At 43.1% G+C, this 23,297-nt stretch overlaps 1 protein-coding gene across 3 annotated transcripts in view; it reads right to left on the bottom strand.

Moving 5' to 3' along the window:
* Positions 1-23,297, bottom strand: part of Tmod2 (tropomodulin 2) — a 57,780-nt gene that overhangs the window by 25,492 nt on the left and 8,991 nt on the right. For all 3 annotated transcript variants that reach the window (XM_045161102.1, XM_045161104.1, XM_045161103.1), the window contains exons 2-4: positions 15,462-15,646; positions 12,662-12,818; positions 4,712-4,834 (exon numbers count right to left, since the gene is read on the bottom strand). In XM_045161102.1, the coding sequence (XP_045017037.1) occupies positions 4,712-4,834; positions 12,662-12,818; positions 15,462-15,587 (406 nt within the window). In that variant the 5' untranslated portion in view covers positions 15,588-15,646. The remainder of the gene's footprint in view (positions 1-4,711; positions 4,835-12,661; positions 12,819-15,461; positions 15,647-23,297) is intronic.

The following is a 23,297-nucleotide window of genomic DNA, read 5'->3' as shown; positions in this document are numbered from 1 at the left end:
TGGGATTAAAGGCATGTGCCACCACACCAAGCTTCCATTTGGTTTTCTTATTTGTAAAATAAGAAAGTAAAATTTTGTTTTGTTTTGTTTTGAGACAGGGTCTCACTATGTAGCCTAATCTATCCTGGCACTCATTATTTAGACCAGGCTGGCCTGAAACTTACCATGATCCTCCTGCTCTGCATCCTGAGTGCTGGGATCACAGGCATGCAGTATGAAACCTGGCTGAACCTACGGATTTTTAAAATCTAACATGATACAGATTCAACATATTAATCTATATTATATGTATATGTGTTTTCCAGAGGTAAACCCAGAAAGATTGGGTGGTCCTCTGTCAGTGTAAGCTTCCCCCTATTTCAGTAGAAAAAGGAATTAACCTTTCCTTGCCTTTAGCATCTATGGGATGGGAAATAAAAAAAGTGCTGTCAGAAATAAAAGGTCAGTTTAGCATGTCTTAGCATGTAACTTGCACCAGGAGGCAGCATAGTAAGCAGGAAGCAATGGGCAGGAGATGCTGGGCAGGCTGAAACAGGTTTCTCAGCTAATGAAACGACAGCTGAGAGGATCAGGCCTCTGAAACCCTCTTCAGACCTTCAGTAAGCAATTAGGAGGGAGGCAGCCAACATAGCAGAACCAGTCAAAAGAGGAGTTAGAGCTGAGCATGCAGGCGCACACCTGCTACCCCTGCACTTCAGGATGTAGGAGGATTACAAGTTTGAAGCCAACATGGGCTACACAGAAAATTCAAAGGTCCAAGGCTAGCCTGGCCAGACTGGGTTACACAGTGAGGTCCTGTATTAAAAAAAGAAAGAAAGAAAGAAAGAAAGAAAGAAAGAAAGAAGGAAGGAAGGAAGGAAGGAAGGAAGGAAGGAAGGAAGGAAGGAAGGAAAGAGAAAGAAACGAAAAGAAAAGAAAAGAAAAGACAAGAAAAGACAAGACAAGACAAGACAAGACAAGACAAGACAAGACAAGACAAGACAAGACAAGAAAAGAACAAAAGAAAAAAACCCAAAAGTCAGAGTGTGGTGGCACATGCTTTTAATCTCAGCACTGGGAGGCAGAAGTAGGAGGATTGCTCTAAATTCAAAGTCAGCCTGAGACTGCATAGTGAATTCCAAGTCAACCTGGGCTACAGTGAAACCCTACCTTTAAAAACCAAAAAACAAACAAACAAAGCTGAGGATACAGCTCAGTAGTGGAGTATTTGTTTAGCATGTCCAAGGCCCTGGGTTCAATCCCTTGAACCTTGAAGAGGGAGAGGAAAAGGGAGAGGGAGAGGGAGAGGGAAAGGGAGAGAGAGAGAGAGAGAGAGAGAGAATGGGAGGAAGGGAGAGAGAGAGAGAGAGAGAGAGAGAGAATGGGAGGAAGGGAGAGAAGGAGGGAGAGGGAGGGAGGGAGGGAGAGAAATGGAGACAGGCACATTAAGAGTGAGTGAGACTCTGAAGCAGTCAGCCAGAAGCACATCCTAACTGTGTGACTTAGGAAGTTACTAACAGCCTATTCAGTCTATTTCCTCATTAAATCCAATTACCAACTTGACTGAATTGAATCACCTAGATTAGTAAAAGCACACCTCAGGGTACTCTGTGAGGACATTTCCAGAGGAGCCACTATGAAGGGAAGATCTCTGAATGTACATGGCACTATGCCATGACTGGGAGTCCAAACAGAATAAAAAAAAGAGCAAAAGAGCCCACTAGGACAGACACGGTTTTGCTGACTGCTTCCTGGCTGCCGTTATGTGACTGCTCTGGGTTGCCATGTGCTACCTGCCACAAGGGACTGGAACCTCTGAAACTATGAGCCAAAACATTTCCTCCCTTAAATTTTCGCGTACTTTGTTACAGTACTGAAAATCTAACTACAGACTAACACACTTCATTTGTAAGATATAGCTAATATACATATATTACCAAGATCAAATGACTTCTCCCCATGTGTCAGACATTGTTTTAAGTATTTTACAAATGCTTGTTAATAAATATGAGATTGTCAACATGTATTTACCATTGTCTTTTTTCTTGTGTTAGCCCTGTTCTCATCAAGTAACTTGTACTTATAATTTAGCTCTCATTGCCAAGTTTTAAAAAATATTTTATTTATTTATTACAGAGAGAGAGAGAGAGAGAGAGAGAGCGAGAGAGTGAGAGGGAGAGAGGGAATGAATATGGGTGAGCCAGGGTCTCCAGCTACTGCCAAAGAACTTCAGATGCATGTGCCACCATGTGCATCTGGCTTACATGGGTTCTGTGGAATCAAACCTGGGTCCTTAGGCTTCTCAGGCATGTGTCTTAAGCACTAAGCCACCTCTCCAGTCAGCCAAGTTTTTTTTTTTTTTTTTTTTTTTTTTTTTTGAGGTAGGGTCTTGCTGTAGCCCAGGCTGACCTGGAATTCACTATGTAGTCTCAGGCTGGCCTTGAACTCACATCAATCCTCCTACCTCTGCCTCCCAAGTGCTGGGATTAAAGGCATGCATCACCATGCCTGGCCAAGTTTTATTTAGTTACTTTTTTTGTTTTGTTTTGTTTTTTTTCAAGGTAGCATCTTACTCTAGTCCAGGCTGACCTGGAATTCACTATGTAGCCTCAGGATGGTCTCAAATTCATTGCAATCCCCCTGCCTCTGCCTCCAAGAGCTGGAATTAAAGGTGTATGCCACTATGCCCAGCTAAAATTTTTTTCTATTAAATATTTTTTTAAAGTAAGTAAATAGCTGGAAATTATGGTGTATACCTTTAATCCTAGCACTTGGGAGGCAGAAGCAAGAGGATTGCAGTGAATTTGAGACCACTCTGAGACTACATAGTGAATTCTAGGTCAGCATAGGCTAGAATGAGACCCCTACCTTGAATAAAAAATATATTTATTTGAAAGGAAAGAGAGGGGAAGAGAGAGAGAGAGAAACAGAGACACTCTAGGACCTCCTTCCATTTCAAACAAACTACAGATGCATGTGCCACTCTGTGCATCTGACTTTAAGTGGGTACTGGGGACTTGAACCAGGGCCTTTAGTCTTTGAAGGGTAGTGCTTAAACCACTGAGCCATCTCTCCAGCCCTATTCACTTTTACTTTTTTTTTTTTTTAATGAGGTTTTACTGTGATGCCTAGGCTGGCTTCTGCAGCTCAAGTAATCCTCCTGCCTCAATTCCTAAGTACCCAGAACTGTAGGCTGGAACAGAGCCATTGTGCTTAACTCAAGATTTTTGTTGTTTTTATTATTGGTTTTAAAAAATTATTTATTTATTTGAGAGAAAGGCAGGGAGACAGACAGACAGACAGAGAATAGGCACACCAGGGCCTCTAGCCACTACAAGTAAACTTCAGATGCATGTGCCTCCTTGTGCATCTGGCTTATGTGGGTACTGGGGAACTGAACGTGGGTCCTTAGGCATCACAGGCAAGCACCTTCACTGCTAGGCCCTCTCTCCAGCCCTACTATTGGCTTTTGAGACAGAGGCTCATGTAGCCTGGCTGGCCTTCAATTCTTAATTCTATTGCCTCTACCTCCCAAGTGCTGGGATTACAGGTGTGTGCCATCATACCCAGCCCCAGCTCAAGTTTTAACTTTTATCTGTTTCCTGTGAATCTAGATAGTGGTTCAGTCCTCAGTACCCTGGTCCAAGCGGACTACTTATGTGAATGTTTACAAGATCAAATTTCTAAGATCAGCAGTGCTGAGAACTAGAATTTGTATGGTAACCACATGAGGTATTTAGAGGCATTTAGAGATCAACTGCCATCCCCTAGAATTACTTGCCTTTCTACTTTGCATAGTAACACAGGCAATAGACAGACACTCCTTAGTTAAACCTCAGTGAATGTCAGCTCTATCCACTCTCAACCTTCCAGAAAGACCCATCCTACAGAAGACACTGCCTCCCATTCCTAGTCAGAGTCCTCCTGAATTTCTAGAGACCTCTTAATGAGGGAGGGTGGCTGAGTAAGGATAAACAAAGGCAATGTTCTATTTGGATTACCTCCTGGAATTTATTATATGGATTTTGGGATCTAGTATTTTCTTTTTTAAAAAGTATTTTGTTTTGTTTTGTTGAGGTAGGGTTTCACTCTAGCCCAGGCTGATCTTGAATTCATTATGTAATCTCAGGGTAGCCTTGAACTCACAGCAATCCTCCTACCTCTGCCTCCCGTGTGCTGGGATTAAAGGCATGCACCACTGCACCTTGCAGGATCTAGTATTTTCTTAGATTGATATTTCTCCCTGTCTCCTTTCTCAGGTGAAAGTTGCCAGGGAATTCAAGTTCCAGTCTGCATTCTTTCTTTGGGCAATTCTAGTAGAACCCATGAGGCAACCCTGGGGAAGAGTAGTAAACATAGCAGGATGTCTCCATGGCAACCACAGGCAAAGATGCCATTCACTGTAAAACACCTTCATCCCTGGAGACTCAGCTTCTGCAGGGGCCCAAAAGACATTAATTTCCATGGCAACCAGAGGCCAAGATGCCAATTACTGCAAAGCACCTCAACTCTGTAGTCCAGGGTGGACTCAAATTCCTGGCAATCCTCTTGCCTCGGCCTCCAGAGTGCTGGGATATCAGAGAGTCAAGTCAGTGCATTAGGTCCTACAGCGACAGCATGGTTACAGCCAACCGCACCACACAATATTCACCAGGTGTGGAGAAGCTCAAAGGCTTCCACCAGGGGTATAAGCACACACCTGGAGGTCCCAGGGCCAGAGCTGAAGACTCACCCGCAAGGTCATAGAGTTCAGTGTCAGAGGCACTGGCCAAAGCTTCTTCCAGCTCTGGGTCCAGGGTCACCTTTTCTTCTTTCTGAGTTTCGACAGGCTTTTCTTTGGGGATGAAGACTCTCCCTTTAGATCAGAAGACAAAAACAAAACACTGTGTGCTACTTCCTTGTGGGTAAGGAAAGTGGACTAAACAGAAAACACTGTTTTGGCATCAACATGTATATTTCATATCCATCTGAGATTCCAGAACTGCTGGGATGATGTGGTTGTCAATAAGCCAGTGTTAGTGGGGAGGAATCCTGCCATCCACTACACAAAACATTCAGACTGCAATTCTTTTTTTGTTTATTTTTATTTATTTATTTGATAGTGACAGAGAGAGAAAGAGGCAGATAGGGAGAGAAGAGAGAGAATGGGCGCAGCAGGGCCTCCAGCCACTGCAAACGAACTCCAGACGCGTGTGCCCCCTTGTGCATCTGGCTAATGTGGGTCCTGGGGAATTGAGCCTCGAACCGGGATCCTTAGGCTTCACAGGCAAGTGCTTAACCACTAAGCCATCTCTCCAGCCCATCAGACTGAAATTCTTAAACATGTAAAGAAACAGTGGCCCCATCCTACTGACCACTGGAAGCTCTGCTCTGGGGCCTGGGCAGAAGAGGCCCTGCTCTGAGGCCTGTACCATCCATGTCTTCTTCTGACTGTACCTCCAAGGGAGAATCCATGAGGCCAAAGAGACATTCTCACCCAGAGTACAGGTCATCTGCTAGGCTGTACACCAGGCCTCCGGGGCCTTGAAATTCTCTGTCCAAGGATTCTTGAGCCTGTTTCCATGATTCCTTTCTACATAAAGCTCCTGAAGGCCATACGGCTGGTGCTGCAGCTCCAGGCCACTGGGAGGCCTCCGAGGGAGGGACAGATAAAATGTGGAAGCGGAGTCCTACAGTGTGAGACAGACTGATATCCCTCACGGAATACTTACCAGCCTAATACTAATTGTATAGATGTGTTTGTAGGATACAGTATATTTTAATGATCTGTTACTGTTTAAACATTTGGGAATGATGGTCTGTGGGCTTCTATTTGTGTTCTTGCACCAGACCCTACAAACATTAGAGCAAGTTCACACAGCAGCACTATGGGTCCCTGAGGGACAAACTGGTGATCTCCTTGAATTTCCCTCTTAAATTGGGATTGCATAGCATCACTATGATGTGAAAAGTGTGGGCAGCTGGACTAGTATGGTTATCTGAATACACAGCACACCAAAGAAAGTTTGATTTTTAAAAATATTTTATCTAGGGCTGGAGAGATGGCTTAGCAGTTAAGGCATTTGCCTGCAAACCCAAAGGATCCCAGTTCGACTCTCCAGGACCCACGTAAGCCAGATGCACAAGAGGGCACATGCATCTGGAGTTTGTTTGCAGTAGCTGGAGGACCTGGTGTGCCCATTCTCTCCCTCTCTCTCTTTCAAATAAATAAATAAATAAAATATACTTAAAATATTTTATTTATTTGCATGCAGAGAGAGTCAGAGAGAAGAGAGAGAAAGAAAGAATGAGTATGCTAGGGCCTCTTGCCACTGAAAATGAACTCCGACACTTGTTCCACTCTGGGTTCTTTAAATCATTTTTATTTAATTTACTTAAGAGAGAGAGGGGGGGGAGGGAGGGAATTACCATGGGATATTTTTTTATAATCATGGAAAATGCTAATAAAAATTAAATAAAAAAAAGATAAAGAGAGAGAGAGAGAGAGAGAGAGAGAAAGATAAAGAGAGAGAAAGGGCATGCCAGAGCCTCCAGCTGCTGTGAATGAACTTCAGACATGTGTACCACCTTGTGCATCTGGCTTTATGTGGGTACTACGGAATCAAACTAGGTTTTGTTAGGTTTTGCAGGCAGCAAGCACTTTAACTGCTAAGCCATCTCTCCAGCCCTTTTTCCTTCCTTTTTTTTTGGTTTAGAGGTAGGGTTTTGTTCTAGCCTAGGCTAACCTGGAGTTCACCTATGTAGTCTCAGTGTGGCCTAGACCTCACAGCAATCCTCCTACCTCTGCCTCCTAAATGCTGGGATTAAAGATGTGCACCATCATGCCTGACTTTTATTGTTTTTTTGGAGATAGGATCTTGCTCTAGCCCAGGCTGACCTAGAATATTCACTTTGTAGTCTCAGGGTGGCCTTGAACTCATGGAGATCTTCATACCTTGGCCTCCCAAGCTCTGGGATTAAAGGTGTATTCTACCATGCCTGGCACACATGCACTACTTTATGCAACTGGCTTTACATGGGTACTAGGGAATTGAACCTGGGCCATCAGGTTTTGTAAGCAAGTGCCTTTTAACTACTGAGTCATCTCTTAGCCCTTGGGTATAACTGTCTATCTATTGAATCTATTTATTATTTGTATTGAAACGGATTCTTTTTTTTTTAATTTTTTATTTATTTATTTGAGAGCGACAGACACAGAGAAAGACAGATAGAGGGAGAGAGAATGGGCGCGCCAGGGCCTCCAGCCTCTGCAAACGAACTCCAGATGCGTGCGTCCCCTTGTGCATCTGGCTAACGTGGGACCTGGGGAACCTAGCCTCGAACCGGGGTCCTTAGGCTTCACAGGCAAGCGCTTAACCGCTACGCCATTTCTCCAGCCCTCTTTTTCTTTTTTTTTTTGAAGTAGGGTCTTGCTCTATCCCAGGCTGACCTGGATTTCATGATGTAGTCCCAGGGTGGCTTTGAACTCATGGCAATCCTCTCACCTCTGCCTCCCAAGTGCTGGGATTAAAGGTGTGTGCCACAACACCTGGCCTTTTTTTTTTAAAGGTAGGGTCTCACTGTAGCCCAGAATGCCCTGAAATTCACTTTGTACTCTCAGGTTGGCCTTGAATTCATAGCAAACTTCTATCTCTGCCTCTAGAGTCCTGGGATTACAGGTGTGCACCACCACACCTGGCAAAGAGTGAAAGAGAGAGAAAGAGAGGAGAGAATGGGTGCACCAGGGCCTCTAGCTGCTGCAAATGAACTCCAGATGTACATACCACCTTGTGCATTGGCTTTATGTGGGTACTTGGGAATAAAACTAGGTTCCATTAGGTTTTGTAGGCAAGAGACTTAACTGATGAGCCCAAGACAGATTCTTTGTATGTAGCCCTCTCTGGCCTCAAACTCACTATTCTCCTGCCTCAGCCTTCCACATCCTAGGATTATGGGAATGTACCATCATGACCAGCACACTTCTTGGCCATGATCTTTGAAGTTAGTCTTTTACCTTTTGATCTTTCTCCTCCTCCCACCCCCAGGTGGGGTCTCACTCTGGCCCAGGCTGACCTAGAATTAACTATGTAGTCTCAAGATTGCCTCAAACTCATGGCGATCCTCCTACCTGTGTGTAGTAGACAGTCTCAGGTTGCTGGGATGAACCTGCAAACCATACACAGTTTATGGGAGGAAGAAGGGATTTATTTGAAGTTTACAGATCCAGAGGAAGTTCCATCATGGCAGAAGTTGACTCCCCTTTCACAGAGCTAAGCAGAGTGGAGGGGGGAGAGCCACCCCCAGCACAAGCAAGCACACTTCAGGAACTCCAGGCCTAACTCAGGCACTTTGCATATCTTAGGCTGGAACTCAGATCCACCCCCAGTAACACCTTTTACAGCCAAGTTACAGCTTCAGTACAATTCCTGAATCTACTGGGAGACATCCATTTGGACCACCATACTGGGCTTCCCCAGTGCTGGGATTAAAGCCATGCACAACTACGCCCAGCTCCTTTTGATCTTTATTTTTATTTATTTATTTGGGGGGAGGGGAAATGGGTGCACCAGGGCCTCCAGCCACTGCAAATGAACTCCAGACACAAGCATCCCTTGTGCATCTGGCTAACATGGGTCCTTAGGCTTTGTAGGCAAGACCTTAACTGCTAAGCCATCTCTCCAGCCCCTCCTTTTGATCTTTAAAAAATATTTTCATTTATTTATTTGGGGAAGAGATAAGAAGAGAGAAAGCAATGGGGAGAGAGAGAGAGAGAAATATGGACACACCAGGACCTCTTGCCACTGCAAACAAGCTCCAAAAGCATACACTCACCACTTTCTGCATCTGGCTTTCTGTGGGTACTGGGGAATTGAACCTGGACTAGTAGGCTTTGCAGTAAGTGCCTTTAACTACTGAGCCATCTCCTCAGCCTTTTTTTGATCTTCAGAGTTTCTTAACACTTACCCACTCTTGTCCTCTCTCTGTCAGTTTACCAGCATCACACATTTGGATACAAGCCTACCCAGGTCTGTAGCCAGTGTGGCCCATCTTCCTTTAGGAAATTATTAACTCCATAATAAGAAGCCCTCTCTCATAAAAGCCTTCTAGGAGATTCCCTGATGACAGGGGCTATATACTTCCTGGTGGCTTACCATCTAATCAGATGACCGTATAAGCAAACAGGAGACAGGTAGAATAGGGCATCTATGGTTGTCTGGGGGCATTCTATCAGCCATACCTCTCACAAACATCCTACTTCCTGCCTAGATATTGCATATACTATTACATTTCTTAGAAAGGACAATACTCTGGGGAAGGAAATAAGAAGACAATCAAAAGATTGAAAATGAAGGGGGTAGGAATCAATCAATATCTCACTGTCAATTTTCATAGTATCTTCCTGGAAATTTTTCCTTTTTGCTCTTGGTGAGTCTGGGTCTAGACTCAACATACAATGTCTGGTACTGTTAGGGTCACCCTAAGCTCAAGGTCTACAGGTGGTGATCCACAATGACAAGTATTCCTATAGCTACTGATGGAGACCCATCTGGGTCCAGCCAAATAATACTGTCTAAGGGAGGAAGATGCACCAGAGAGTTGACTCTAGCCTTGGTCTCTGCAATTGCCAGGACATACATTTGGAAAAGAGGTTGTGTAGCTTCTCCTGAGGGCCTCATAATGACTTTACAGCAGCTTTCTGCTTCTCCATGGCTTCACTGGTCTTCCTGGGACCCACACACTCATCACTCAGATCCCACTGCTCAGCTTTGAAACCTTAATTTTTTAAAAATAAATTTTATTTATTTATTTGAGCGGTGGGGGTGGGGTGGGGAGAATGGGCACCAGGGTCTGTAGCCACTGCAGACGAACTCCAGACACATGCACCACGATGTGCATCTGGCTAACGCAGGACCTAGAGAATCGAGCCAGGGTCCTTAGGCTTCATAGGCAAGTGCCTTAACCGCTAAGCCATCTCTCCAGCCCAAAACCTTAATTTTTTTAAAATTATATGCGTGTGTGTAGAGGTCAAACAACAACTTCAAGGTCTCTGTCCTCTACCTCCGAGTCAGGGAACTGCCAGACTGCAAAAGAATGTCAGACTAACTGGCCCTTGAGCTCCAGATTCTCCTGGCTCTGCCTCCAATTACTGTAGATACATTTGGATTAAGATGCATATGCCACTTTGCATCTGGTGTTAAGTGAGTGCTGGGGAATTGAACCCAGGCTGTCAGGCTTTGCAAACAAGTGCCTTTAAGTACTTAGTGATCTTTCCAGCCCACTTTTTTTTTTTTTAAAGAGAAAAGCTGGAGTTTATTACAAAAAAATTTAATGGCCTGGAGAGATGGCTTAGTGGTTAAGGTGCTTGCCTGTGAAGCCTAAGGACCCAGGTTTTGTTCTCCAGGTTCCACATAAACCAGATGCACAATGTGGCACATACACCTGGAATTCGTTTGCAGCAGCTGTAGGCCCTGGCATGCCCATTTTCTCTCTCCTCTCTGTCTCAAATAAATAAATAAATAAATAAATAATTTAGGGGCTAGAGAAATGGCTTAGCTATTAAGGCATTTGCCTGCAAAGCCAAATGACCCAGGCTCACTTTCCCAGGACTCATGTAAGGTGGTGCATGCATTTGGAGTTTGTTTGTAGTGGCTGGAGGCCCTGTTGTACCCATTTCTCTCTCTCTCTCTCTAATAAATAAATAAAAATAAACAATTTAAGGGCTGGAGAGATTGCTTAGTGGTTAAAGTGTTTGCCTGCAGGATCCAGGTTTGACTCCCTAGGACCCATGTAAGCTAGATGCACAAGGTGGTGCATGCATCTGGAGTGCATTTACAGTAACTGAAGGCCCTGATGTGCCCATCCTCTCTCTCTTTCTACCCTCTCTCAAATAAATAAAATATTTAAAAAATTAAATATAAGCTTAAACATGGACATTACTAGGAGAGAACCATGTAAGAGAAGAAAGAAGTTCACCTTATGCCAGTTTCTATGCCATAATACAAAGACACAGTTCTACTGTGGGGAGCTCAATCTGATGTGGAAACATATAGCAACTAAAGCAAATAAACAAAATGCTGACCACAGTCATGGTGTTATGAAGGCAATGCCCAGGTATCATGCCAAGAAACGGACGATGGTAGAGAGAGGCCAGGAGAGGTCTGAGCGCTCACATTTAAGCTGGGCATCTTTGGAAATGAAAAAGAGGGCTGGAGATGTAGTTTAGTCAGTAGGATGGTGTCTAGCATGCTCATAGCCCTTGGTTTGTTCCACAGTACAGCATAAATTAGGCACAGTAACACATGTTGATGGTCAGAAGTTCAAAGTCATCCTTAACTACATAGGGAGTTGGGAGGCCAGCCTGAGCTAGAAACCTTGTCAAAGGAAGAAGGGGAAAAGGAAGGAAGAAAGGAAGGAAAGATAGAAAGAAAAATTGTAGGTAGGTTAAAGGGAAGACATCATAAGGAAGCCATTTTTGGGAAAATGAACAGAGAGATGAGGACGGACTTATCAGGGAAGAGAGATGCAGTCCAAGAGGACTAGAGGTTATATCTATGCTGAAGGCTTCAGTGAGGGTTTGGGGCTTTATGCAGTGAGTCTATAATCCCAGCATGAGAGGCAGAGGCAGGAGCAACATGAATTGTGAGTTAGCTTGGACTATACAGCAAGCTTCAATTCAGCTTAAGTTACAAAGTGTGACCTAGAGGGAAAGAGAAAGGAAGAATAGGGGAAGGGGTGAGGAGAAGGGGGAAGTCAGATTAACTACACCCACTATGAGCTCATCAATAATTCCATTAGTATCCACAGGCTCAAGTTGGTCAGGCTACTGATAACTCACTCTTCTCAAAAGGTAATAGCAAAAGAGGAGGGTTTCCTGGTTTGGGTTTGGAGCTCAGTCCTGGCATGACCTTGCTTCTCTCAGCCTTCCCAGATGTAACACTGTGTTTCTCTCACTGGACTGCATGCTCCATGAGGGCAGGCAGGGTCTTATACACCATGGCTCCAAGGCCACGTATATGGTGCTGCACAGGGGATACTCTCAGCAAATACCCGATGGATGAATGGTTTGGCTGGCCTTTCACGAGAATGTCTAAGGTTAGACAGAGGGCAGACAGGCCTCTTGGGACTTCTGCAGCTGGTGGAGCTGCAACTAAGGGAAATATTCCCGAGCCTGTAGAACTCATCTGGGTGAGGTTTGTCACAGTTTTAAAACTTTTCTTTGGAGTTTGAGACTTCTTAAAACGTTTTTAGCAGTATTGATTTGAGAACCATCATGCCTTAAGTATTCATTTAACTAGCCCACGTATTCTGCCATGATTTTTTCAAACCAAAAAAAACTTTAATATTTAGAGCAGCTTTAGGTTTACAAACAAATTAAGCAAAAAGTACAAGAATCTCCATGGATCACTTGTCTTCTCCAAGCCTCTCCACACCACCCTATTACCTCTGTTACAACTGATGAATCTTCACAAACAAATCACCATCACCCATGATCCATAATTTACCTCAGGATTCACTCTGGTACAGTATGGTCCACGGTCTGGAGCAAGTGTGGAATGGCACGTATCTACCAGCCGTGACGTTTCACAACACTGTGTGCTGCTCACAGGTTTATCTCCTGTTCCCAAGTCAGCTCCCTGCTTGACCAACCGTCTTGGTACATTAAGAGTACTTTGCTCCTAGTGGTGCTATCTGAGGTTCTTACCTTTCTTTTCTCCGGTGAAGGGCACAAAGTCCTCCCTGTCTTTCTGTTCCAAAGCCTCCTTCTCCAGGTACATGAGGAGGTGCTCCCGGTCAAAAGGACCAGTGACTGCTTTCTGGGTCTGGTCTTTCTGTCGGAATCCAGCTGGCAGCATGGCACTCTGACAAGACAGAAGTGTAAGTGGGAAGCAAGGATGTCTGTGGAGCTTTTTAAAATTTTTTATTTCTTCCATTGTTCTTTGTGGGAAAGCAGGGAGGTGCCTGTGTAGAGATGTAAGTGGGGGCTGAGGGCTGTCTCTGGGACAACTCTAAGGCCTACTAATTCTCACATTCTGGGCCGAGAGGAAGGTGCCCATCCAGCTCCAGGAGAGCAGAGACAGCAGGAACAAGCAGCCTTTGGGCCTCCTGCAACTGTCTCCTAGTGTGGTAGCAAGAATCTCTTCCTGTCCGTCACACTTGAGTTTGGTTAGGTATGTACCCAAGGTGCTCCCAAGGCAGAAGTCAAGATGGCTACTATGATGGTCTGAATCAGAGTCCCCCATAAACTCCTAAGTTTTGCATGCTTGGTCCATGGCTGGTGGCAATTTGAGAGGTGGTACTTTGTTGAAGGAGATGTGTTGCTGGAAAAGGCTTCGGGGTATTATAGTCCAGCTTTCCCTTGCCGCAGTTTAGCTCACTTTTGCTGCTATCTTCCACTTGCTGTGGCAAAATGTAATGCCCAGCTGCTGCTTATGCCATGCTTTCCCCTGCCATCATGACACTTCTCCTTGGGATTGTGAGCCAAAATAAAACCTTTCTTCCCACTTTTTTCTGGTGTTTTGTCCCAGCAACATGAAGGTTACTACAATAGCTACATTATTGTTTCTAACTTGTTTCCTGTGGAAACATCTAAGCAGCTGAATGAATATTATAGTAGATGCTTATATCTGCCTGATTAAGCTTTATTTATTTACTTATTCATTAATTCATTTAGTCATTCATTCATTCATTTTGGTTTTTAAGATAGAATCTCATGTAGCCCAAACTGGCTTTAAATTTGCTTACATAGCTGAGGATGACCTCAAACTCTTTTTTTGTTGTTTTTTTTCTTTTTGAGGTAGGGTCTCACTCTAGCCCAGGCTGACCTGGAATTCACTACATAGTCTCGGGTGGCCTCAAACTCATGGTGATCCTCCTACCTCTGCCTCCCAAGTGCTGGGATTAAAGGCATGCGCCACCACGCCCAGCTGACCTCCAACTCTTGATCCTCCTGCTTCAGCCTTCAGTACTAGGATTATAGGTATGCACCACCATGCCTGTCTGGATCTGATTAAGCCCTATAGTGATTCCTTTTATGTACAAAATAAAAACATTGTGCTAATTTTTTTTTTTTTTTTTCGAGTAGGGTCTCACTCTAGCTCAGGCTAGCATGGAACTCACTCTGAAATCCCAGGCTAGCTTTAGACTCACAATAATCCTTTTATCTCTATTTCCCAAGTTCTGGGATTGGGCATGCACCAACATGCCTGGCCATGTTGTAGTTTTACAAGTAAATTCATGGGGTTGGGACTTTGCACTTGCTTTCAAAGTCAGCCATTCTGGGTTTGATTCCCCAGGACAAAGTCAGATGCACAAAGCGGTGCACACATCGGGAGCTCATTTGCAGTGGCTGGAGGACTGGCACACACTCTCTCCCTCTCTAGTGAACTAAATAAAATATTTAAAAGTAAATGTACATTCATTACCCAACGCATCTGGCACAACAAAGTATTATATCAATAGTTTTATTTTACTTGCCTTTTTATAGTTAAATCACTATTTTGGATGCCTTCAACTCTAAGTTTAAGATAATGCCATCCAGGTAGAAGAAAGTACTTGCTAAACTAATACTATATAATAAGCTAACCAGTAACTCAAGAACTCATAAAAATATTAAAATCCTCACTTAAGTTTATTTGACATTATGATTAGAGTCATTCTAATGTATACATTGAAATGTATGTTATTGATACATTTAAAAGAAATGGGGGCTGGAGAGATGGCTTAGTGGTTAAGCACTTCCCTGTGAAGTCTAAGGACCCTGGTTTGAGGCTCAATTCCCCAGGACCATGTTAGCCAGATGCACAAGGGGGCACACACGTCTGGCGTTCGTTTGCAGTGGCTGGAGGCCCTGGGGCAACCATGCCCTGTCTATCTCTTTCTCTGTCTGCCTCTTTCTCTGTCACTTTCAAATAAATAAATAAAAATAAACAACAAAAAATGGTGCCAGGTGTGGTGGCACACACGTAACTCAAGCATTCAGGAAGTGGAGTGAATAATTCATTATCACTTTGGCTACATAGCAAGTTCAAGACCAGCCTTGGCTACATGTGATGCAGTCTCAGAAATAACTCTGTAATTGGGGTTAAAACCTGCTTTAAATGCCACCTCAGATATTTGTTATGTGAGATCCTATGCAGAGGACCTTCTCGCTTCTGGAGCTAACGCAACCTCAAGGACTTTGCACAGCAGTGTCTGGTACGTTGAAAACACTCAGTAAAATTTTTACTCTTTCCTTCTTTTTCCCAAGTCAAACTTCTTTTTCCTCAACTAATGAAAAATATTTTTCTTCATTTACACTACACTGCTTTTTTTTTTTTTTTTTTTTGAGAAGTACATTTGCCATGTCTCACTGTAGTGGCCACAAAGCTTGCCACAAACTTCTAAAAGAGAATAACTCAGAGCCAGTGAAGAAGAACACACAATTTGCATGTGGAACTCAGGAATCTCTATGATTATTTAGGGGTGTAGCCATACCCTCTCTGCTTCAGTTCCATGCCACTAACCTCTGGATCTAGGTCATCTAGAACATTTTCCAACTGTTTCAGTTCCTCTTCTGAGAGCTTGCCAAGAAGCTCATCTTCATCAATGTTCTTGTATTTCTCCAGCTCCTTCTGAAAGGGGAGCGCCATGGTGTCTTATACTCCTTTTACATGCACCTTGAAGTGGGCCAGCTTCCTGAGACTTCAGGCTGCCACCAAGAGAAGAGAAATGCTGTTATCTTCTTCCTGTAAATAAACTTACTAACAGATGACTCTCTGATGCTGGCAACAGAATCTACTGGACAAATAATTCAACCAAAAGACAGTATGACCTTCACTTTTGAAGAAGGGTAGAGCTTACAAAGTGTCCTCATGCATAGCTTATATCATCTCCATTTGACAGATGATAACTCTGAGGTGACAGTGACTAAAGATCTCGCTGGAGGTTACAGAACTGGAGGTGTGTGCCTGGCTTCTGACTCCTAGGGCAGTGAATGCTTTTTCATTCTACTATTTTGCCTCCCCCAGCTTTCCATGGAAAAATAGTGAAGAACAATGCACTAATTGCACAGCAGTTGTAAGAAGCACACTTGTGCCTTTTCAGGGAGAAGTGATGTGGAGAATACAAAATGGGATTCATTCAAGAAAGAGAGCTTGGAAGGCTTATGTGAGAAAGCATTGTCTAGTAAGTAAGCCCTCTGCAATTAAACAAGAGGCATGCTAGAGTTCTGGCCACATAATCGCTCTCTACTTTTCTTTTTTCTTATCCTCCATTTCTGCTCTCATTTCACATTTTTTAGCCACCCTCCCAAGTTCTTTCTTTATACCCTGAGACATTCTTCTTTCAGCCCCTCACTTTAAAATAACATCTCACTCCTAGGTTGACCCCAAGTCAAATTTTTACTCAGTCACTTGCAGAGAATTTTACAGATCTTCCTTAGCAACAAAATACCCTATCCAGCCATCATCAGCCCTTTCAAGTTAACAAGTACTTGCTTCATACCTATTATTGCCAGACACAGTTCTCTAGAAAACAGGAAAACAAAGATAAATGAAGGACCCCTTCCCACAAGAAGATCACAGTTTAGCCTGACAATCACACAAACAGCAACAATATGATGTGATAAGTGCTACAGGTAATGTACCAAGTAGGTTAAAAATCCCTCGGTTAGGGCATGAAAGGCTTCAGAGACACTAAAAAAAGGGGCTGCACTTAAGCCTTAAAGGGAGAGGTCATAAGGTGGACATGGGTGGGCAAGTACTAGTCTAGGAAAGAATAGCATAAAAAAAGGTACAAAGATAGGAAAGTACATGATATGTTGGTGGAACAGGTGGATAGCTAGAGAAGAGGATTCATGGTGGTGGGGTGGAGGACAAGGGATAAAGAGGAGATAGTATGTAGGGACTTTCTGATGGCCTTTGCTAAGGGACCTGGATCTTACTCTGTTGGGGATGGGAAACAATTACAATTACAATTACAATTTTTTTTCAAGGTAGAGTCTCACTCTAGCCCAGGCAGACATGGAATTCACTCTGTATTTTCAGGGTGGCCTTGAACTCATGGTGATCCTCCTACCTCTGCCTCCCACCATGCCTGGCCATTAAAACTTTTGATGTGAACATATCTGGGGTTTTTGTTTGTTTGTTTGTTTCACAAGGCAGTTCAACAGGTTAGAATAAAGACTGGATTGCTGGGGGAGGGAGGTGGAGAGATTGCTTAGTGGTTAAGGCACTTGCCTACAAAGCCTAAGGACCCAGGTTTGATTCTCCAGGACTCACAGAGGCCAGATACACAAAGTGGCACATATGTCTGGCGTTCATCTGCATTGGCTGGAGGCCCTGGTGCACCCATTCTCTCTCTCTCTCAAATAAATAAATAAAACTGAACTATTTTATACAAAAAGACTGAATTGGCCTGGGAAAGATGGCTGCAGGTAGGACACTTACAGAATATTAATTCAACTGCTCACAACATTCAGGTTTGCATTTTTATATTTAGGTATCCTTTTCACATGTAATGCAACTCTTCTTTAGCCTTCTTCATTTCAAGCTTCAATTGCCATATCCCAGCTTTAAAAAACAGGGTTGGGGGAGAGCTCAGTGGTAGAATGTTTGCAATGGTTTCCTATGTACAGAATTATGAACATGACTCCTTTGTAGAGGGCAAGGACATGATGGAGACAATGGCACGGCAACTGCCTTCTTCCAACTACACCCCCACATCTTGGGGAAGTATCTTTGACTTCCACCTTGAAGTAGAATGGTAATTCATTTCTAAATATTTTATTTCATTTTTTTGTACAAGTGTGTATGTGTGCATGTGGAGTTCAGAGGACAACCTCAGGTATCATTCCTTAGGAATCCTCCACCTTAAAAAAAAATATATATATATCTTATTTATTTCAGAGAGAGAAAGTGGGAGAGAGAGAGAGAGAATGGGTACGCCAGGGCCTCTAGCCACTGCAGATGAACTCCAGATGAATGCGACCCTTGTGAATCTGGCTTACGTGGGACCTGGAGAGTCAAACTGGGATCCTTTGGTCTTGCCAGCAAACACCCTAACTGCTAAGGCATCTCTCCAGCCCAATCTTTCACCTTTTATGAGACAAGTTTCTCTTATTGGGGTTCACCAAGTAGGATAGACTAGCTGGCAAGCAACTTATCTTTACCTCCTCGGTGCTAGGATTACAAATGCCCACCACTAAACCTCTTTTTTTTTAAACCTGGGTTCTGGAGAATCAAACTTACATCCTCATGTTTATAGGATGAGCACTTTACTCACTGTACCATCTCTTAAGTCCCCAGAATTCTTTTTTGTTCACTTTTGATCTGCAAACTAAGTAAAATCATCTTATGTTCTACATGCTTACCAGATTATATCCAGAATATAGCCATTACTTTGTACCAACCAGGGAAAAACGAGAAAGAACTACACTGGTTCCCTCTTACCTACAGACTAATCACCCGAAGTTCCCATAGCATGGCTTTAATTTTTATTACTTATTTTCTCTCTCCTTAATTTCCTTAGCTCTTTATAGGCAGAATCATGGCTTTCTAAAGATGCCCACAAGCTACCTTCGTCTTGTATGCTTCTTCCCATTTTGAGAGAGAACAGATGTCATTAAACTTAAGGGTCTTAACCTAAGAATGTCCCAGATGATCTGGGCAGGCACAATCTGTACTAAAGTGTTCTTCAAGGATAAAGAAGGCAGAAGAGCCAGGAGTCAGACAAGCTGTGATGACAGAAGCAGAGGGTCAGAATGTATGTGTTTTTGGATTTGAAAATGCAGGAAGTGACCATGAACAGAGCACTGTGGGATGCATCCAGAAGCTGGAAAAGACACACACAAAAACAATAACAACAACAAAAACAACAATAACAACAACAACAAAATGCTCCCCTAGAGCCTTCAGAAAGCAGTAAGGTCCTGCTAATACCTTAGTTTATCCCAGTGAGACTCATTTTGGATTTCTAACTTCTAAAGGTTTGAATTTGTACTGTGTTTGGGCAACAGGAGGCACTAGCTGGAAGCCTGAAGATGAGGGAAGAGGAGTCGGGTTCTGAAGGCTGTATCTGTTTACATTCCCTTCCCTGTGCATGGCAGTCCTCTCCCTGCTGACTTTAGACCTTCTGGTGATGGAGGGTCTATCATGACTGGTCCAGCATTCTGACTTATTGGATTCTCTATGTTATCCTTGTAAAGAGCCTCTTTTTAAAAAGTTTCTTGTGCTGGAGAGATGGCTTAGCAGTTAAGCACTTGCCTGTGAAGCCTAAGGACCCTGGTTCAAGGCTCAATTCCCCATTAGCCACATGATCCAGATGCACAAGGTGGCGCATGCATCTGGAGTTTGTTTGCAGTGGCTGGAGGCCCTGATGTGTCCATTTTCTCTCTCTCCCTCTTACTCAATAAATTAAAAAAAAGAAAAGAAAAGAATTTTTCTCAAGTACTCAGTTTGTACATATCCATTGTTTCTTGTGAAGTTGGAAGATACTGCACCAGTACGTGGAATGGTGGTCTCTCTTCTCAATGACTATCTGGGCTCTCCTGTTGAGGTCTGGCGCAGATCCCAGTTCTGCAGGACCACAGAGGGTCAGAGGCAAGTGTGACTTGGACCATGCAGCCTAGCAACATAGGTGGTTCTTCTACCTCTCTAATCATTCTTTAAAATGTTATGAGCCAGGTGTGGTGGTACACACCTTTAATCCCAGCACTTGGGAGGCGGAGGAAGGAGGATCACTGTGAGCTTGAGGCCACCCTGAGACTATATAGTGAATTCCAGGTTAGCCTGGGCCAGAGTGAGGTCCTACCTCAAAAAAAAAAAAAAAAAAAAAAGACAAATTATGTGTGTCTATACATGTGTGTTCATCATGTGTGAAAGCCAGGAGACAACCTCAACAACAATGTCCACCTTTTAGGAGACAAGGTCTCTTACTGGCCTGGAACTCACCAGTTAGGCTAAACTGGCTAGCTTGTGAACTCTAAGGATCCTCCTGTCTCTGCTTTTCTAGTGCTGAGAGTATAGGCACACAAGATCACACTGGGGGCATGTTCTGTAGGTACTGGGATTGAATGCTACGTCCACGGCGACCTCGCCTGTGTAGCAAGCAGAGATGCTTCTGTACTGGAAGAGAGCTGAGGACAGAGGGCCAACACTCCTCGGAGGGATGCCCCCGGTGACCCCTTGGCAGTCAGTTACTGTAATGGTTCCTGCTGCCCATGAAGTCACGACGACCTAATTGCTGGCGCCAATGAGCTGTTTTCTGCGTTCTGTTTCTTTCCTGCTTCCTTCTAGTTGTTTGTAAGAACAGCTAGTTTCTACGCTATGCTTACTATTAATCATGCACGCAAGCAGAGTACAAAAAACAATTTGAGTATTGAATGTGCCCCTCCTATGATTAGGACAATGGGAAAAATATATAACTCTACTAGGAATAAAAAATTAACTCTAGGACAGTTTTTAGATGGTGTAGAGTAGAAACAGCTTATGATGTTTAAAAACGATACTGAGCCTAAGAATATAAAAATAGAAATGTTGATCGGTAGTGTTCATAAAAAGCATGACAGTTCTACAGAAAAGGAGTTACAAAACTTAGGCATTCCCACCAGGAAACTTCCTGGGGGGTATGTTCAGTACTTGATCAAGGGCTGTTAATAGACTTCCAGAGCTGGGAACTACCTAGATCCACTCCCCTATGAGGGAGGATATGATGAATTCGGTAATAAATGAATGAATTATGAAGAAAAAAGGAGGCTATGGCATTCTTTTCCATTTATGAAATGCTTAGCAAGGACATGTAAGCCTTGGTGCTTATACTCTAGACAAGTAAGAAAAGAATTCCTAAAAAACATTAAACCAGCCTTAAAATATTGGTGGTCTTTTGGATAGAAACACTTTTATAATGAATATGAGGATTATATAAATAATCTAATAAGTGGAAAGAGATGGCTCTCTGCTCGGTTTATAAAAAATAAATAACCTATTGTTCACCTTACATCCCTTACCCCAAGCTTCTATTCATGTAAAGCTGTGGTCAATGGGGCAAGACGTCCTTCTTAAAAAAAAAAGGGAACATTCCTGCTTGATAAATATTACATGTATGCTTACAATAGAACAATACTTAAGATTATTTAGATTAATGATTTCTGAGATCACTTGTTGGCTTGCTAAGTTTCCCTGTTCAATCTGTATAAAACCTTCATGAAACCTTCAGTAAATTGCAGCAGCATATTCAACTTAGAGTGTGTCTGTCTGTCATTTCCTCGCCGAATCCCGAGTTCTCCTTGAGCCTTTGCCCTTGTTCTCCCTCGGTCCTGATCTCCCCGAGAGTCAGTCCGCGGCAATTGAACTCATTTTTTTTTTTAAAGGAATTCACATTTTATTTTTATTTATTTATTTGAGAGCGACAGAGAGAGAGAGAGAGGGAGGGAGAGGGAAAGGGAGAGAATGGGTGCGCTAGGGCTTCCAGCCACTGCAAATGAAGTCCAGATGCGTGTGCACCTTTGTGCATCTGGCTAAAGTGGGTCCTGGGGAATCAAGCCTCAAACCAGGGTCCTTAGGCTTCACAGGCAAGTGCTTAACCGCTAAGCCATCTCTCCAACCCTCATGTTTTTTTGTTTGTTTTTTGAGGTTTTCAAGTTTTTAAAAAAATTTTTATTCATTTATTTGTGAGAGAGAGAGAGAGAGAGACAGAGAGACAGAGAGAGAGATTGAGAGCCTCCAGCCACTGCAAATGCACCACCTTGTGCATGTGGCTTATGTGGGCCCTGGGGAATTGAACCTATGCCCTTCAGTTTTGCAGGTAAGTGCTTTAACCATTAAGCCATCTCTCCAGCCCTGAACTCATGTTTTTGAGACAGGTACTTTACCACTTGGGCATCTCCCCATCCCCTGATTACTTGTTTTTGGTCTCTTTACACAATTCTTCTCCATCTTAAATACTGGTACTTTTCAAAGTCTTATCATAGAAATTCTTTTTTTTTTGGCTTTTTGAGGTTTCACTCTAGCCCAGGCTAAGTCTCAGGGTGGCCTTGAATTCACAGTGATCCTCCTATCTCCGCCTTCAGGGTGCTGGAATTAAAGGTGTGCACCACCATACCTGGCTTAGAAATTCATTTTTAAAAATATTTTATTTATTTATTTGAGAGAGAGAGAGAGAATGGGCACCACTGCAAATGAACTCCAGATGCATGTGTCATCTTGTACATATTGCTTACATGGGTCCTGGGGAATCAAACCTCCTTAGGCTTTGCATGCAGGGCCTTAACCACTAAACCATCTCTCAAGCCTGAGAAATTCATTTTTTAAAAATCATACTTTTTTTTGTTTTGTTTTCGAGGTAGGGTTTTGCCCTAACCCAGGCTGACCTAGAATTCACTATATAGTCTCAAGGCAGCCTCGAACTCACCGCAATCCTCCTACCTCTGCCTCCCAAGTGCTGGGATTAAAGGCGTGCGACACCATGCCCAGCTATATCATACATTCTTGCTAAGTGAACTCACTTTCCTCTGATGTTTTCAGTATAATTTACATCCTGTCAACTCCAAAATCTCTATGTTCATTCTTGATTTTGCTCCTAAAGACAAGATCTGAGTATTTATCTGACTAACCAACATTTCACCTTGAATACCTCAGACCTTTAAAATAAAATAATAAAATAAAATGAAGCATGTGAAAAGGGATAGAGAGATGGCTTAGTGGTTAAGGCACTTGCCTGCAAAGCCAAAGGACTCAGGTTCAATTCCCCAGGATCCACATAAGCCAAATGTACAAGGTGGCATATTCATTTGGAGTTCATTTGCAGAGGCTAGAGGCCTTGGCATGCTCATTCATTCTCTTTCTCTCTCTCTCTGCTTTTTTTTTTTTCAAATAAATAAATAATTTTCTTAAAAAAGCATGTGATTACCTCAGACCTTTCTAATATGTCAAAGAACTATCCTGTTCCTTCCTCTAGAAGTTAGAATTTTAGGACATTGCCCAAGAAAGGGAGTCATTCTTTTTCTCCTCTTCCTCCTCCTTAAAAAAAAATATTTTATTTATTTATTTGAGAGAGGTGTAGAGACAGAGAGAGAATGGGTGTGCCAGGGCCTCCAGCCATTGCAAACAAACTCCAGATGCCATGCGCCACTTTGTGCATCTGGCTTATGTGAGTTCTGGGGAAGTGAACCAAGGTCCTTTGGCTTTGCAGGCAAATGCCTTAACCACTAAGCCATCTCTCCAGTCCCCTCCTCTTCTTCCTTCTTTTACATTTAAAAACTTTATTTTCTTAAAAGAAAAGATCTTCCAACGTTTCTCTGAATATTATCATAATTCATTTTCTAGTACAATGTATATTTGTGATTATCTTCTCTTTTTAAGTTT

Source organism: Jaculus jaculus, chromosome 10 (assembly GCF_020740685.1).
Source record: "Jaculus jaculus isolate mJacJac1 chromosome 10, mJacJac1.mat.Y.cur, whole genome shotgun sequence".
In the NCBI taxonomy this organism is placed as follows: domain Eukaryota; kingdom Metazoa; phylum Chordata; class Mammalia; order Rodentia; family Dipodidae; genus Jaculus; species Jaculus jaculus.
This window is presented reverse-complemented; position numbering and strand designations above follow the sequence as displayed.